Here is an 18,325-nt window from a genome sequence, read left to right on the forward strand (position 1 = left end):
GCCGTTTTAAAAGATTCTTAAGGATATTGATAGCCAAATCCAAAAGCAATAATTTGAAAAATTACTTTAAAAAATACTGCAAAACATTAAAAAGGGCCGTTAACACGTCAAAGAAAATCTGTAATAAGCGTCAATTCGAAAATTCTCAAAATAAAATCAAGTGCATGTGGAAAATAATAAATATTGAAACAAATAAAAATCCACGAAAAAATAAAAATATACAACTCAAAGCCAAAAACGAAGACTTAGTTTGTGACCCCACCAAGCTAGCTAATACATTCAATTCTTTTTTTGCTGATATTGGCAGCTCACAGAAGAAATTAAATACTAAAATAAGTCCACTTTCAGTTAACACTATAGAAAACACATTCTTCTTGAGCCCAACTAATCCTAACGAAATATACACTATATTACGTAACCTAAAAAATAAAACGTCCTTTGGCATAGATGAAATACCTCCCACCTTAATAAAAGCCTGTGCTCATCTATTAACAACCCCATACACCATGTTAATAAACCAGTCCTTCTCAGAGGGTATTTTTCCGGATGCCCTGAAGATATCCATAATGAGGATCATTTCGATTTTTAGCTGTGAATGCAGATTTATAGGGCTAAGAAATCCTTAATACACAGTCCAAAAATTTTTGTTCTACGACAAAAATTGACGAAGTTATGGCCAAATTACTAAAAAAATTCACTGACCGCCCGGCGCGGGGACGATGACGTCATTATATCCGATCCGAACGCTGCCGGCGTACTGCGTGGATAGAAAATATTTTTTTCTAGCCAAACTATCAGTTTTAGAGAAAAACTTGTAATGACATTTATTCATCAGAATAAAGTAAGCTATCGATAAGTAATTTTAAAAAATAGAAATTGTGAAAAATAACGCAAAAAATCCATACGCTCATACGATTCAATGGAACGCAGAGACGTGATTGGGGTCTCCGCGGTGGTATATTTGGCGATTTATTCAAATAAAGTGTTCATAAGTGTTGTTAGAGTCATATCTTCTTCTAAGTAAAATATAAAAATGTATAAGTATTTATTTATTTACTTCTATTAATAAGGTATAGCTGAGGCAGATACACTCTGCCTAGGCTACAAGACATTGTTATGAAGATCATTTCGATGTACACGCAACACCTACCTGTTATTTAGTTTTTCTGAGTTAAACCTACGTACCTACCTACCTACCTATTCGCCGTTCCCATGGGCGGGCCAGCTGCTGCAGGAAAGGACAGCTGCTCCCTCCTGGAAATCTATTTAATCTTAGCCTAGAAGCTGGGTATGACTCCCCCGCCCCCCTCCTCTGCCCAGGTCATAAGCTGGGCATGACTTCCCCCTCGGCCAGAAGTTGGGTATGATTTACCCCCCCCCAGGCCCGAAACTGGGTATGACGACCCCCCCCCCCCTCCCCACAGGCCAGAAGTTGGGTAAGGCTAGCCCCTCCCCCCAGCCCATGAGCATAAGCTAGGTATGACTTACCCCCCCCCCCCCCCCAGGCCAGAAGCTGGGTAAGGCTAGCCCCTCCCCCCAGCCCATAGAAACTGGTTATGACTTGACCCCCCCCTCCCCCAGGCCAGAAGCTGGGTAAGGCTAGCCCCTTCCCCCAGTCCATGAGCATAAGCTAGGTATGACTTACCGAGGCCAGAAACTGGGTATGACTTGCCTCTCCCCCCCTCCCACCAAGGCCAGAAGCTGGGTAAGGCTTGCCCCTCCCCCAGGCTATAAGCTGGGTATGACTTATCCCCCCCCCAGGCCAGAAACTGGGTATTAGCATCATATTATGTATTATTGTCGGCCGTATATGTGTCGGCCGTTTGGTGTAGTGGTTCGAAACGGACTACTATTCCGGAGGTAGCGGGTTCGATTCCCGCACAGTACAAACATTTGTGTGCATGAACATATTTGTTTGTATTGGACTGGGTGTTTTCTATGTATAATAAGTATGTATTTACAAAAAAAAAGTATTTAAGTACCTATGTTTATATCCGTTGTCTAGTACCCATAGTACAAGCTTTGCTTAGTTTGGGACTAGAAGCGCAGTGTAAAATGTCTAAGGATATTTATTATTATTATTCCTTTATTCATCTTACTTTCTTATTTTTAATTTTTCTTTTTACAATGTAATTATTATCAAAAAATAAAAATACATTATAAAAACAAAAATCTTAAAAATAGTTAACCCGCTGGCAGCGGAGCAGGGCCCAGGCTACCGGTGGTCAGGGTCACAGGCTGAGGAACCTCCGGACAATGCGTGCCGTGCTGAGGATCACCGCCTTTTGAATCTGACCCTTGAGCCAACCATCTAGCGAGAGCTTCTTTAGATGTTGGTCGAAGCTCTTCGCTATTAGCCCGTTTGCCGAGACAACTATCGGGACAATGATCGTCGAGTCAACATCCCACATGGCGGTCACCTCGTGGGCCAAGTCAAGGTATTTGCTTTGTTTTTCCTTTTCGGCCTTCACGAGGTTTTCGTCATGCGGGATGGTGATGTCAACGAGCACTGCCCGACGTTGGGATCGATCAACCACCACAATATCAGGTTTATTACAGACAATAGTCCTGTCTGTGATGATAGACCGATCCCAATAGAGCAATGCATGACCATTTTCAAGAACTGGCACCGGCTGGTACTGGTAATATGGCGACTCAGATTCAAGAAGGCCGTACTGAAGAGCAAGTTGCTGGTGGATGATTCTGGCTACTAGGTTATGCCTGTGCAAATACTCACCGTTAGCAAGATGCGAACAACCAGAAATTATATGCCTGAGTGACTCTCCGGGACGGTGGCATGCTCGACAAATGTCGACCGTACCGTCTTTCAGGATATATTTTCGATAGTTGTTCGTCATCATTACCTCGTCAGCAATTGCACAAGCAAAGCCCTCGGTTTCCCCGAAGAGGTCACCGAAGCGTAGCCAGTTCACCGAGGCGAGGAGGTCCACATCGGGACCTGTTAGGGTCCGATAGAACCTCCCGTGCAGCTCCTTGCTCTTCCATACGTCCTTCCGATCTGCGACGCTCAGTACCTTTGGCTTGCGCCAGTTCTCGTTCGCCAAGGAGAGCGGCGTGAGGCCTTTGTCAACTGCCACAACATCGCGATGCATTCCGCACTCATTGGTAAGGAAATAATCCCTGAGATTGCACACTTCACGGTTGTGGAGGTTCTTGGCATTTAGAAAGCCTCGACCTCCCCACTTCCGTGGAATGTACAGTCTCATTACAGATGAGCGCGGATGTAACATGCGATGTTGTGTAAGCTGCTGACGTACCTTCCTATCCAGGGCATCAAGCTCAGTCTGAGTCCATCTTAGTATGCCGAATGAGTATATTAGTAGAGGCATCACCCAACCGTTGAAAGCTCTTGCTTTGTTGCCGCCAGACAAAAGGCTATTAAGAACTTTTGTCAGACGGCTACAAAAGCGTTCTTTCACCGATTTTTTGATGTCTTCTACCGATATACCTAACGATTCTGACATACCAAGATACTTATAGGTCTCAGTTTCGGAGAGAGATTTGAGTGTCATTGTCTCAGAAAGTTGTAAATTCGGAGAATTCACAACTTTTCCCCGCTCTACATGTAAGACCGCACACTTGTCTACACCAAACTCCATCCTGATGGCGTTGCTAAATACCTGTGTGGTTTTTAGCAACTTCACCAGGTCTTGTCGTTTTGGTGCGAACAACTTGAGATCATCCATGTAGAGCAGATGACTAATGACCTCACCCCCTCTTCGAAGCCGATAACCAAGCCCTGAATCCTTTAACAGAGTGCTAAGAGGATTCAGTGCTAGGCAGAACCATAAGGGACTCAAACTGTCACCCTGGAAAATGCCTCGCTCAATCCTTATGAAGTTCAATGGATCAGGAGACCTCTCACTACCACCTGGCTGCCGAAGGACTGTAGTCCACTGCCCCATGCATGAGCTTAAAAAGGATCTCAGAGTTGCATTTACCTTATACAACTCTAAAATCCTCTCTAGCCATGAATGAGGCACCGAATCATAGGCCTTCTTATAGTCAATCCAGGCAGCAGAGAGAGCTTTCCTGCTCCGTCGAACTTGTTGGCTAATGGTCATGTCTATGAGGAGGAGCTCTTTAGTACCACGAGACCCAACCTTACATCCATTCTGAGCAGGGGCCAAGATATTGTTCGCGACAATATGCGTATTAATTTTTGTGGTCAGAATAGATGTAAGGAGCTTGTAGATGGTAGGCAAGCATGTAATCGGTCTGTAGTTTTTTGGGTCCATGGTACTACCAGATTTGTAGAGCAAGGTGGTGACACCGGTAGTCATGAAGGCTGGAAGGGAACCGAGCTCGAGGGCTTCTTGGAATTGTGTCGCTAAACGGTCATGTGAGCATCGAATCCACTTAATCCAAAAGTTGTGCAATCCGTCCGGCCCAGGGCTTTTCCAGTTCTGGGCCGTACTGATTGCACTACTAACGTCTTCGGGATCTATAACAATAGACCCCATGGATTCGATGGACTCACATTCACGCTCAATTACACGCATCCAATCACCCTCAGTGTGCTCAACGGGCATCGACCAAATGCCACGCCAGAAATCAATCATGGTATTGACATCTGGCAGCTGCCCGTCGCTCACACGTTGATCAGCTCCCTCCCATCTCCGGTACACCTTCCTCTGGTCACTTTGGAAGACACGATTTTGCCAGTATCTGTTCACGCGCTCTTTGTAGCGACGAATACGGTTTGCCCATGCATAGACTTTTTGCTTTAGGTAGTCAATGCGTTCTGTGACACAAGTCATGTAGTCCTGAGGTAGAACGCCAGTCCCAGCAAAGGCTTGCGCCACAAACCGCATGACTCGGGGACGATTATTTATTATTATTATTATTAATATTATGTTCAATACAAACAATAATTAAGTTACACTCACCCCAACCGCGTCTCCGCATTGCATCGAATCCTATGAAAATGTGGTTTTTGGACATAGCGATACTTATTTTTAACAATTTTTATTTTTAAAAATTACTGGTCGATAGGTTACTTTATTTTGATGAATAAATGTTATTAAAAGTTTTTTTCTAAAACTGATAGTTTAGCTGGAAAAAAATATTTTCCATCCCAATAGTACGCCGGCTGCGCTCGATTCGGATATAATGACGTCACGCGGCCCTGCGTACGTTGACTTTTAGCGGCAAAAACGGCCTATGTTTATTACTTAATATCTTCGTAAGTAATGGTCCGATTTGGATAATTCAAAAAGATATATCTTTCTTATGTCTTAAAGATTAACGTAGATACTAGTTTTATTGAATTTTCTACAACAGTACTGATCCTCATTAAGCCAATCTACAAAAAAGGGGACTCCAAAGATATAAATAATTACAGACCTATAGCATTGTTACCGACTTCAGCTAAGATATTTGAAACCGCTATGGTAAAGCGTTTATACACCTTTTATGAAAAATTTAATGTCCTTCACGAAAACCAACACGGTTTCAGAAAAAACCGCTCCACGACTTTGGCAATCTACAAATACGTTAGGAATGTCTTGGATGAAATAAATAGCAGAAAATATGCAGTGGGCCTCCTACTCGACATGAGTAAAGCCTACGATAGGGTTAACTATGAAATTCTTTTGGATAAACTATACCAAACAGGCATAAGAGGAATGACTCACAACTGGTTCAGATCTTATTTTAAAGATCGCTACCAATACGTAGAGATTGAAAATACAAACTACGAAACAGGGAAAATCACACACACTAGATCAGACATAGTCCCTATCACTGGCTCTATCCCACAAGGTAGCGTCTTGGGATGTTTGTTGTTTTTGATATATATAAATAATCTCCCAAATATATTAGACGACCACTGTGTAATTTTTGCTGATGACGTTTCTGTTTTAATGCCTTGCTCTAACATAACTGAACTGGAAGTTAAACTAAACTCGACATTGGACAAAATTGTAAACTGGCTTGAAGTGCATAATTTGCAACTTAACTTAAATAAAACTAAAATTATTCAATTTAAACCCTACCAAAAAACTGCATTACAAATATCATATCAGTACAAAAACACAAAATTGGAAACCGTGAACTCTGCCACCCTGTTAGGAATAGACTTGGATACCCATTTGAATTGGAAGCAGCATATCCAAAGGCTGTCGAACAAAATGTCCTCTTTTGTATATGCACTCCAACACCTAAAGAGAGTCACCGATCTTAAGACTGCATTGACAGCATACTACGCATACGCGCACTCGAGACTGTCGTACGGTGTAATTATATGGGGAAATTCCTGCGAAGTAGAAAGAGTTTTTATACTGCAAAAGAAATGCATTAGAATTTTAACCAATATAGATCAGATGGAATCCTGTAGACCACATTTTGTCAGGCTTCAAATACTAACCCTTACGTCTATTTATATCCTCGAGTCCTGTAAATTTGTCAAAAAGCATGCTAACTTGTATTCACCGGAAAAAGGAACTAAAAGAAACAATAGAAATTTGAACAAGCTTAAAGTACCCTTCTCAAAGTTAAAATTGTTTTCATCTGGTCCCCATAGCATGCTTATAAAAATATACAACCACCTACCTAATAAATTGAAAAATTTAGAATCCTTCACGCTTTTTAATAAAAATCTAAAAATCTTCCTAATTAATAAATGTTATTATAATTTGCAAGAATTTCTAAGTGATAAATTCAATGATAGTGATGGGTAATTCGATATATTATTTTATATTTAATAATGTTGTTATAAAATTGTAATGTTGTAATTGAAATAAGTTGTAATTATACAGATCTCTAATATTATTATTTAAATTATAATACTTATTAGATTTAATCTCATGTTGCAATACCCTAGCAGGGTCCATGTTTTGGGTCTATGTCTATATGTAAGAACTTTTATATACCAACATTGGAGCAATAAAGAATTTGAATTTGAATTTGAATTTGAATTTGAATATCATTTATACGGATTATCATCTTAATATTTTTACATAACATTAAACTTATTCCAAACTAGCGGCCGCCCGCGACTTCGTACGCGTGGATCCCGTTTTAACCCCTTCATCTATCTTACGCGGTTTAGATTTTTTCATACAAATGTGTTTTTCCCGGTAATTCCCGTTCCCGTAGGAATTTTGCAATATCCTGTTGTAACTAAGCTTTAAGTTTACTAAGGTACCTGCATGCCAAATTTAAATCGTCTAACTTAAGCTGTTTAGATTTTTCATACAAAAGGATTTTCCCGCTAATTCCCGTTCCCGTGGGAATTCCTAAGTATACTATAACCTGCCCAATAACCATGAAAAATAATTGAACCAAGTTTCGTTAAAATCCGTCGAGTAGTTTTTGTTTCTATAAGGAACATACAGACAGACAGACAGACAGACAGAAAAAAAATTTACTGCTTGCAATTTTTAGGTGACCACGTAATCGAGTCTACCTAGTAGCATAAAATAATAAAAATGGTAGCAAATATGTTTGTATATCTACACCTGACTAGTAAACGTAGGTAGGTACTATGTGAGTACCATTATTTTTGTTACATAGAAATATTAGAAATATTTTGTATTGAGGATCTACGCCTGCTGTACTCGCATGAAGGCAGAAATAAATACGGGATATGGGTCTATAAAAAAATGCAGACTTTTTGACACAATTTCTTTTTTCTGTTTATTACCTTTCATTACATAATCACGAAGGCCACTGAATATTTTTGACGATCCTCAATTTTGACAAAAGGTCTAATTCTTCTTATTGGCGGTACATTCGCATCCTTTAAATATTGAAGAATAAAGGTCAGATCGGCCGCCACGGGCGCTTATTGAATAAAAAACGGATATAATTTATGCAATAGGATAAAATGAGTACGGAAAGTTCAGGTATTTTTGTAGGTTTCACAACGAGGAAATTTAGGTTTACTACCTAATCCCAAAGGATGAAAGATCGTAACATAAATGCTTGAAAACTCATTACCAGTGAATTATTTTACTGAAGTAAAAAACTTACTATTTTTTTCGATCGATATTTAATGTATTACGTATAACCAATACTGTAGGCTTTAACTATGGCCTCTGTATTATCAGTAAAATGTTGAAATAGTAGATCTGAGGTATTATAAAGCCATATTTATGTTTATGGCAATATAAATCACATGAATGTAATTTATGGAGTATTCGAAACATATTTTTATTCATTTCACGTTAACATCATGTCATCTTTCCATGAGAATATTATAATTCATTAGAGTTATTATCTCGCTATAGCCGAAACGCCAGCGTTAGATTTCAGAAATAAAAATGTTAACGTCCTAGAATTTCATTTATCCAGAATTCGTGTTTTGCAATGTAATTTTAAGTAGCATTACATCTTCTTAATGTGTTTTAAAAACATCTTCAAAGACATCCGTAAATCCTTAAAACTCTTCACAGCAAAGTCCTTGAGCTTAACCGCTGAGAGCTGTTTTGTTTTGTCATTCATTTTGCCGTAATACGATTCCGAAAAAAACCTAATAACCACACGCAATTTATTCCCAGATCTGACTTGCTCTGGCGTTTTCTAAACTTTACTCAATACCGCTTTCGTGTTGCGGTTATAAATTTAAAGTCTCCACAAACTTCTACGGACAAAAATACGGTAGCGAAAAGTTCATTTCATTTCAATATTAAAATACCAGCAGCAGGTATTCCTTGATATTTTAAATCATAGCAAAAAACTATAAACGAAGACAGCTCTACCTTAAATGAAGTCGGAAACAAAGATGTTCGCATTACTGAAGACAACAACACCAATTTATGTTGAGCTCTCATTGCATAAGAGGAGCTTTCGTCACAAGTTCACAAAATTTGAAACCAGATCATAAAGTTTTGAAAATGGACCTATTGAGCCGGAATTTTAAGAAAAACTTTCTGTATCTGACCAGTATAACTTTTTTCGTTCGGAATAAATAATATCTACAAAACTCCTAACTAACGTAGAGACGAAATTATTTTGTAAAAAAATTGCAAGTCAGTACCTAAGTATACCGGATTCACCGTCGTCTTCATAAACAATGTCGGCGCCAATTTTGCATAAAATATTTGTGAAATTTACTAGAAATTCGGTTTGTGTAAATTATTAGTAAAATAATACTTCGCCCGTTGGAAACTGTAGTCATTATTTACCTACTCAGAATCAAATTCTTATCCAATCCATCAAATTTTAAAACTTGAGCTTTATGATCAACAAGACAATATCATCTAGAAAATAACAATTTTGAAATATTCAACTCTATTTTATAACAAATTGACACTAGTAGCAGGTACAGTCGCCACCAGGTTTGCTGTACTACTTACTCGTAAAGTGACATAAAATTATTAAATATATCATTAAAGAATGAACAAGATAGATGCATTAAAACTTTATACTACACATATTAAGGAGGTAACCAAAAATAAAACTAAAACGAAGCCAGACAAATTAGATTTCAATTACTTTCGGTGGGAAACCTTCCTTGAAGGGGAAAGAGAAAATAGTGAAGAAAGGATTAGCAAAAACAATCAAATGCGTGGTATCTACAAAAACACAACATTGAACAGACCACTCACAATACGAAAAAACATTTAGATTTGCAATCGTATTAACATTTAAAGCTGAATATCACGTGATAAAACTGCGAATATAAATATCAGGCAAGAATATCGGACATAGCAACATTCGTCCGTTTCTTTTTCGTGCTTTTCTCGAAGACAATAATTTGTAGCTGAACTCTCCGTCGAAATTAAATAATTTAGCCTACATAATGATAAGTATGTGCATAACGTTTTTGAAAACTTAATTAAGAAACTATATGGCCATGGGTTATTCGCTATGATTCATAATCATTTATAATCCTTGATCAATGTATTTGCTTGTGATTTTTGAAAGATTACCAATATATTGTCCAGCAAATGCACAGACCCATGGTAAGTAGGTACCTCCATTAAATGAGGTTCTAATTATTGAATGATTGTTATCACGCTCATTCATTCTCAAAATTTTATTTTAATTCTGTACGCGCTAACATATCCTGGTGCTATATTATGTCTGTTAATTAAATTTAAATGTTATTTTAATTCCTTTATTTATGAAGAAATCTCTTAACCTAATATATTGTAAGTAATGGTATCATAAAGTGTTACTCGTGTGTTCATAATTACCTAAATCAAATGTTTCATAGAAATCAAGTTCAAAGACCCCAATTATTTTTCGGAATCCGAGCATTTATCTATATAAGATAATAATACGATCAGATTACGGTACTGTTGACGTTATTATCACTCATTATTACGATTATAATGGTTTCTTGTTGGATAATATTTATTCCGTTGCTCTTCACATAAGGGAAATAATTTCAGTCTTTTCACCAGTAAAAAAATGTACCAATTACATATTAGGTACTTAAAATGAATAAAAGTCAATGAAATATAAAATATGTCATTTATTGAACAAGAATCCACAACATTTTACAATTATATTATTTACTTTCAGACTAGAAAGAGTTTTGTGATTCAATGGCAAAATATTGGATAGGAAATTAGTACCTTTCGTTATTGTAATAAATGCAATATAGGTCATCGACAAACCGTATCATTTTGTTTATGCTATATTAATATTTACCTACCAGCTTGCTAGTAAGCTAAAAAGTTTTAATAGAAGTAATTTATGACAATATTTGACAGTTAAATCTCCTATCTAATGTAAAAATAACTTTTTTCAACAAACTTAATTTTAACCCAAATAAACATTGTTCAAATTCCTATAATTCCGTTATGGAAATTGGATATTGATACTTGTCATTTTCAGTCAAAAACAGTCCAGCTTTTAATATTACAGCAAAGATCAGAAGGCTGAGTGTGAGTTTACACAAAATTTTATTTCTTGAAATCCGTCCATCCGTCATACATTTAATGACTTTTTTTACGCGCTCACTAGTGAGGACGTTTGATGTAAACTCACACTAAGCCTTCAGCTACCTATTTATATCTACACGACGAGGATTCCTAGCGTTTGTAGAGAAAGGGTTTTTAAGTTGCAAAGTCTCTTCGTAAAGTAATTATTCTGCGCTTAAAATGGGCTCTTTTTGACAGGTTTTTTTGGTTCTTTTGTTCAAAAACCATGATTAATAGGCTTAGGGTCCAGTTCACGAAGAAAATTTAAGTTCCACTTCACAAATCCAACGAAAGGTCGGATACATATTCAATAGTAACCTTACTACACTCGTGTACGTTCCCGAGGGACCTGCATTTTTGCAAAAGTATGATAATTTTATAAAAGATCTCAAATGTTTCAATGTCTAAGAACATTGTTACTTTTGGTTTTGCTTATAAAATAATTTCTATGAACTAGCCAATATGAGCGCTCTACAAAAATGACAAATGAGTAGGTATACGTTGGTAGTATATACATATATAAGTGCGATATAATGTTATTATTTAATAATATTTATTCATAACTATATTTGTTCATGTTATAACTTAACAAAATATATAAATTTTACAAAATTGGAACACCTACTCGCATAGGTACGACAGACGGACGGATTGGTATCATGTTTTCCACAAAAACAGAAAAAAAAATGTCTAATTATGCAAATAGTAGAACCTAAAATCATTTTACTCTTCGGTCTGACGGACCAATACACAAGTTTAGGAAGGTTAATATTGATATAGTATGTACTAGTACACATTATAACAAAATCTTTGAATCTTTACATATTACATACATCACGAAGAATGCGATGAAGATAATAAGAATTATTGTCCACAATCAATAACGTAAAAGAGTTTTTATTATTTTCGAGTTTTAACGGTCAATTTACAATGCGCATAATTATAAAACTAGAAACTAGGTAGTACCTAGGCCACGCCTAGGCTTTGCTTTATATAATTTAAACTTTCCGTATACTGTGTTAGGATACTTATTTCAGTAGGGGAGACCTAGGAGAGTTGTGACAATTTTTACTTTAGGCGCCATATCTCGGTCAAAAAACATTCCACAGCTATGAATCATACAAATTAATGAAGCGCCGTTCCTTCTGTTTTCAAAACAATCACCAAAGTTAACTAAAGTATAAGGGTTTCTAAGAAAATCACCAAAATCTTAGACCACTCCCTCTGTCACAACTCTCCTAGCACCGAGGTAAGTTGTGACAGGTACCGAGGTGAGTTGTGACAGCATTGTATTTCATCTATTAGATATAAAAATACCATAATACTCAATCAAATATGATTTTTAGCAAAAAAGTACTATAATCATCCTTCAGTACCTTAAAACAGATAGTTATAGGATGTCGTTACACAGATTAAGCCACATTTCTCCCGCTTTCATTTTTCTCCCACGACACTGGATTTTTTTATTATATTTTTTAGCTAATATTATAGTCACTTAATATATTTTCTTCCTTTTCTGTAAAAATAAAATAGTCGCGGTGGTATTGATATTGGTGAATGGTATCGGTGGTCCATAGACGGAGATTTGCCTTCTGGGTTTACTTGATAAGCCTCTTTCTTCTTAATATATCTTGACAAGTTTAGATTGTAAGAGGTTGCAGCATATCTTAAACTTTAACCCTTTAATCTAATCACTTCATAAGCCAGGTCCTAATAGATTTCAACACTAGCAAGCAGTTCCTCTATATGGTTTTCAAGTATAGTTATTAGGCATTCTGGATCAAAAAAAGGAGCAGCATGCAATTATACAAATTATGAACCTACTAACACACAAAAAAACATCTGAAAACATCGTGGAAATGGCCCATCAGAAAAATTAAGTAAGCTAGGAGAGTTGTGACAGGCTGTCACAACTCTCCTAGGTGTTTAAAATGACGACTTGGTTCGAATAATATTTTTTATTTTCTAAACACGATGCGCACACAAAAGATCAGTGCTACATTTTGAGACCTGAATAACCATGCAACTTGAGAAAAAATAACACAACAGTGCACATTTACTAAAACATGATATAAATTGAAATACAATTTTGAAGAAAAACTTACTTTTCGCATTTTTTTGTACACAGACGTCATATTTACGTAACCGTGACTCGTGCCCCGCCCGCAGGTACTTAGTCAAGAAGAGCGTCTTAAAAGCGACAATCAAGCATTTTTACCAGCTTCCTAACTATACAGGGTGTTAGGTAAATGGGTATATGAGCCGACACTAGCCTATGCTAACATGGTCATATAAATGGTATGGTGAAGTCAGAAAATTGATATCTTCATTTTAATTATTTTATTTTTCATACAAATCTTTTTATAAAATTAATTTTGTATGAAAATTAAAAAAAAATTAAATGATGATATCAAATTTCTGACTTCACCATACCATTTATATGACCATGTTAACATGGGCTAGTGTCGGCTCATATACCCATTTACCTAACACCCTGTATAAAGTAAGGAGAAATCGTCCTTGTCACAACTCACCTCTGTCACAACTCTCCTAGGTCTCCCCTAACTGAAATGTGAGATAGGTAGTTTAGTGATAGTTTCTGTAAGTTTATTACTAATAACTAGCGGCCGCCCGCGACTTCGTACGCGTGGATCCCATTTTACCCCCTTCATCTATCTTACGCGGTTTAGATTTTTTCATACAAATGTTTTTTCCCGCTAACTCCCGTTCCCGTTGGAATTTCGCAATATCCTGTTGTAACTAAGCTTTAAGTTTACTAAGAGACCTTCATGCCAAATTTCAAGCGTCTAACTTAAGCGGTTTTGATTTTTCATACAAAAGGATTTTCCCGGTAATTCCTGTTCCTGTGGGAATTTCGGGAATTCTTTTCTTAGTGCACCTCTACGGTACCTAAGCTACGTCCCTTATAAATTTCAAGTGCCTATGTTTAGCCGTTTAGGCTGTGCGTGGGTATGTCAGTGAGTCAGTCATACAAAAGGAATTTCCCGCTAATTCCAGTTCCCGTGGGAATTTTGCAATATCCTGTTGTAACTAAGCTTTAAGTTTATTAAGGTACCTGCATGCCAAATTTCAAGCGTCTATGTTACGTGGCTTAGATTTTTTCATACAAATGTTTTTTCTCGCTAATTCCCGTTCCCGTAGGAATTTTGCAATATCCTGTTATAACTAAGCTTTAAGTTTACTAAGGTACCTGCTTGCCAAATTTCAAGCGTCTAACTTAAGCGGTTTAGATTTTTCATACAAAAGGATTTTCCCGCTAATGCCCGTTCCCGTGGGAATTCCTAAGTATCCTATAACCTGCCCAGGAGTATGAAGAATAATTGTACCAAGTTTCGTTAAAATCCGTCGAGTAGTTTTTGTTTCTATAAGGAACATACAGACAGACAGACAGACAGACAGACAGACAGACAGACAGACAGACAGACAGACAGACAAAAATTTTACTGATTGCATTTTTGGCATCAGTATCGATCACTAATCACCCCCTGATAGTTATTTTGAAAATATATTTCATGTACAGAATTGACCTCTCTACAGATTTATTATAAGTATAGATAACAAGTAGATCACAACAAACCGCAGACTTTAGCAAAAAATGCAGACATTGAATAGCTCTAATCTACATAAGATAAATGAATAATAATCACCCTTAAACATCACCCTTTAGGGTCTCCTCTAATGGAGCCCTTCATTTCATTCATATTCAAATCAAATTTTCAGTGCCTAACAGGCAATAAAGTGTAGGCCACATCGCAAACTTTTCAAGATAAGTCTTGATAAATTAAAATGATATTCGCCGACCAAAAAATTACCAAGATTGCAAAACTAAACGTGACCTGAATAAGGTCTATTTTCACTTGAATGTGTTTGACAAAATTGAGACGACGCACAAAACTCGATCAAACTCAAGCATAGATTCAGACTGTGATTGATTAAATGTCAATATTTACCAATTTATTCTCGAAATTTAGATACATTTCAGTGTCGTTTCATATTATCTACATGTTTTATTACTTCAAACCATTTAAAATAAATAGTAATTGCGTTTCGACAAACTCCTGTTTAACATTTTGGAACGATGATACATTTTGAAAAACTTACGTAACATAATCCTACTTATATCCCTATTATTGTTCAATATACGACACTTATTTAGGTCACAGTCAAAAATATACAATAGATTCGTTCAAATATTGAAAATTAACTTACCACAGTTTCTGCTTGAGTTTGAAATCAAATCTTTTTCGAATCGTACTTTTGAAACATGAGTCTGTGACTCGAAGTGTTTTGAACTTTTTTTTTATTGTGCAATGAATAAACACAGCATATTTACACGTTAACTACCTAGCTGGTATATAATTTGATAAACCCGCGCAATAATATCAACTAATTCACCTTGGCCTGTTCGTGGTGGGGCCTGCACTTTAAATGAGCACATAACTCTACATTGGTATCCAAATATCAGCAACATTAACGTTTCAATATATACATACATTACAGCAACAACACGGTAATTAACATAATAAATATTTCTGTACACCTTTACCCTAATTATAGTATCATCTTAATTTACCTTACTGTGCCTAGCACATACTTATACAATAAAAAGTCAATAGCTGTCGCAGGCACATTCAAATCGACTATCAAATACCGTCACACATTATAACACTATCCTACCTATTTAGTATAATAGTGAATGTTGAGATTTTATTATTGTATCATACGGACATTGTAGCATTAAGAATATCCATTTTTATTAGACTTTTTCCTCTCTATGGCTCGCGTGTACGTATTTCATTACAGTTTGATTGGACGCAATCACTTTGTTTGGTTCACTTAGGCTGAGTTGCACCACCTAACTTTGACCGTAAGTATAACGATAACCGGTGTATTTTGTATGGAGTTTGACAGATTTTTGACGTTCGTGAAAGTTAAAGTAAGATGGTGCAACCCAGCCTTAGGGTCCTAGCCTGGAGACAGGCCTATTGACCAAGGACACAATAATTAAATCGCTAAAACGTTGCCAAATTCCCTCAGGAAACTAGCTTATAGCCAATTAATTAAGGATTACATGAGCACAAATAAAAAATACAAATTTTAATACGAAAACAAAAACCTTGAAAGTTATAATTTGGCTTAAAATTGACCATTAATGCGCTGGAGGACTTTACGTCAATATAAATCTATTTTGACATCTGAGTGGTCTCCAATCGCATTCCTAAGGTGGACCAAAATAATATTTGAAACTAAGTGTAATTCTTACTTTAAATGAAAAAAGTGTATCTGACAGTAATTTGGATGTTGACCCCAGTCTGGGACATAGTTCTTTTCCAATAAAGCCAATAACTCGCTAGTGCTTAGTACCTACATAAAAAGCTCCGCGACGCGTACAGTTGACATCAAAATATATTCACAGTAAAAACCAGCGTTGCCAGACGTCCCGATTTTGGCGGGACGTCCCGATTTTTAAATCAAATTTAAATGTCCCGCGCGGGACAGGCTCTGTCCCGCTTTTCGGAGAGAGACACTCACTTCACCAGACTATTGTTTGAAACTCCATATTATTCTAAAGAATAATTTTTTTATTTCGATTTTTGTTTTTTTTCTTTTTTTATTGTAAAGACGAATTTAACGATAGAGTAAATCTGATTTAAAATATTATTTTTTTGTTAAAATACATTTTCTATGGCTACTTTTGCTATCTATTGTCACGTAAACGTAATTTTAAGTCAAATAAAAGGATAAATATTTGAAAACCTTTGATTGTATACGTTTTTTTACTATGTCCCGCTTCTGACGGAAGAATCCCGCTATTTTCACTCAAAAAGTACCAAAGTCCCGACTTGGCGAAAAAAAAAACTGGCAACGCTGGTAAAAACCATAAAATGTCTGCACATTTATTTCAGTACAAGTCCCAAATAGAGCTTTAAAATTCAAATGTTTTTATTGCTCGATGTTAGTATAGAAACGGTAACGGTAACTGTATTTTTTTTTTGTTTTGACTCAACTATCAACGACACTAATGGATTTTTCAATATGACTGCGACATTTCTAGCTAAGTATTTACATCACATTTTTCAATTGTACATTATTTACACCATCAAAATTCTTACAAATAAGTCAACGTTCAATTGTATTATAATTTATTGTTTGAAAGCATGGCTTTATGGATGTGTTTTTTTCTAGTGCAGTAAAATTTTATTACAACACTATTTTCACAGTAACATTTTGATTCAGTTCTACGCAAACAGACATCGAAACAAAATACGGCAAACAAGTCCTTTCATAAATTCAACAAATAATGAAACATCATTTAGGCCTGCCAAATTGTTTTGTTGTAATAAAATTACAGACTTTTTGTAATAAGCTCTTTACCCAATTCACCGGTAAACCTGACGCAGAGTCCAAAGAAATCTCAATAATAAAACATTTTGTTACATTCTAGCATTAAAATGCGTAGGAAACATGAAACATTATAATGTTATAACTTCACAGGTGTGCAAATAAAATAATACATAATTGTGCTTTTACTCAAATGAAATACTGGAACAAAAATCGTTTACAATGTAACGAAATAATTTTCCATCTTATTGTCTTAGTGCCACGAGGCACCGGTGACCCAAAACAATAGATGTTCTGTTACTTATCTCGTTTCTTGGCAGTTAAAGACAACACAGAGTTCTATAAGCATTATTTTATTGTTTTGATCTATTGACTTCACATTTCAATCTTAATTAAATTCGACCCGTAAAGCGAGAACCACTGAACTACTCTACCACGATAACTAGTGACTTCTAAAGTGCACTTTATCAGCCTTCAGATATGGTCCGAACTGCGTCAGCAGTTACACGCTCGTGACTCAGGTGAGTTTGCCTAGGTTGCAGTTGACCTGGTACATGTAGGTGGCTAGTTCTTCGCCCGTGAGTTCCTCGTCGACGTCCCTGAGGCTGGAATTGGAGATGCTGGGTGGGGAAGCGGCGGAGTCCGAAGGTTCGTTGAGGCGGAGGCGCCAGGCGCGCGCCCAGCTGTTCCCGCTCGGAGACTCGCTCACGGCTGGCAGCTCACGACCATTGAAGCACTGGAAAAGGAGACGGGGGTGAATACAAATCATTCAAAAATACATTTTTTGCCTAACTCTACCCCCTGGACCACATGCACAAAACTTTCGAAGCTTAGCAAAATACAAAACTCGTCATCGTAATTAAACTGGATGACTATGTTATTGTATGTGTATACAGGGTGGAAACGATAAGTGATCTCACCCGATTATTTCTAAACTATACAAGATATCGAAAAACTGGTTACTGATCCTGAAAGTGCTTCACGAGCTCTTTCAAATGGTGCTAATAATAGGTTTCAGAATTAACTGGAACTATCCGAAAATTCAATGTTTCCAGCTTCCATACATT

The 18,325-nt window shown here is 36.6% G+C and overlaps 1 protein-coding gene across 2 annotated transcripts in view; it reads right to left on the reverse strand.

The window, feature by feature from the left end:
- Nucleotides 1-13,732: 13,732 nt before the first annotated feature.
- LOC135072455 (pyrokinin-1 receptor-like) overlaps nucleotides 13,733-18,325 on the reverse strand; it is a 142,622-nt gene continuing 138,029 nt past the window's right edge. The window contains exon 6 of one of the 2 annotated variants that reach the window (XM_063966361.1): nucleotides 13,733-17,994. In XM_063966361.1, the coding sequence (XP_063822431.1) occupies nucleotides 17,776-17,994 (219 nt within the window). In that variant the 3' untranslated portion in view covers nucleotides 13,733-17,775. The remainder of the gene's footprint in view (nucleotides 17,995-18,325) is intronic. The other variant, XM_063966362.1, reaches the window with a different exon arrangement.

The sequence above is a fragment of the Ostrinia nubilalis genome, chromosome 6, assembly GCF_963855985.1.
Source record: "Ostrinia nubilalis chromosome 6, ilOstNubi1.1, whole genome shotgun sequence".
Lineage (NCBI taxonomy): Eukaryota > Metazoa > Arthropoda > Insecta > Lepidoptera > Crambidae > Ostrinia > Ostrinia nubilalis.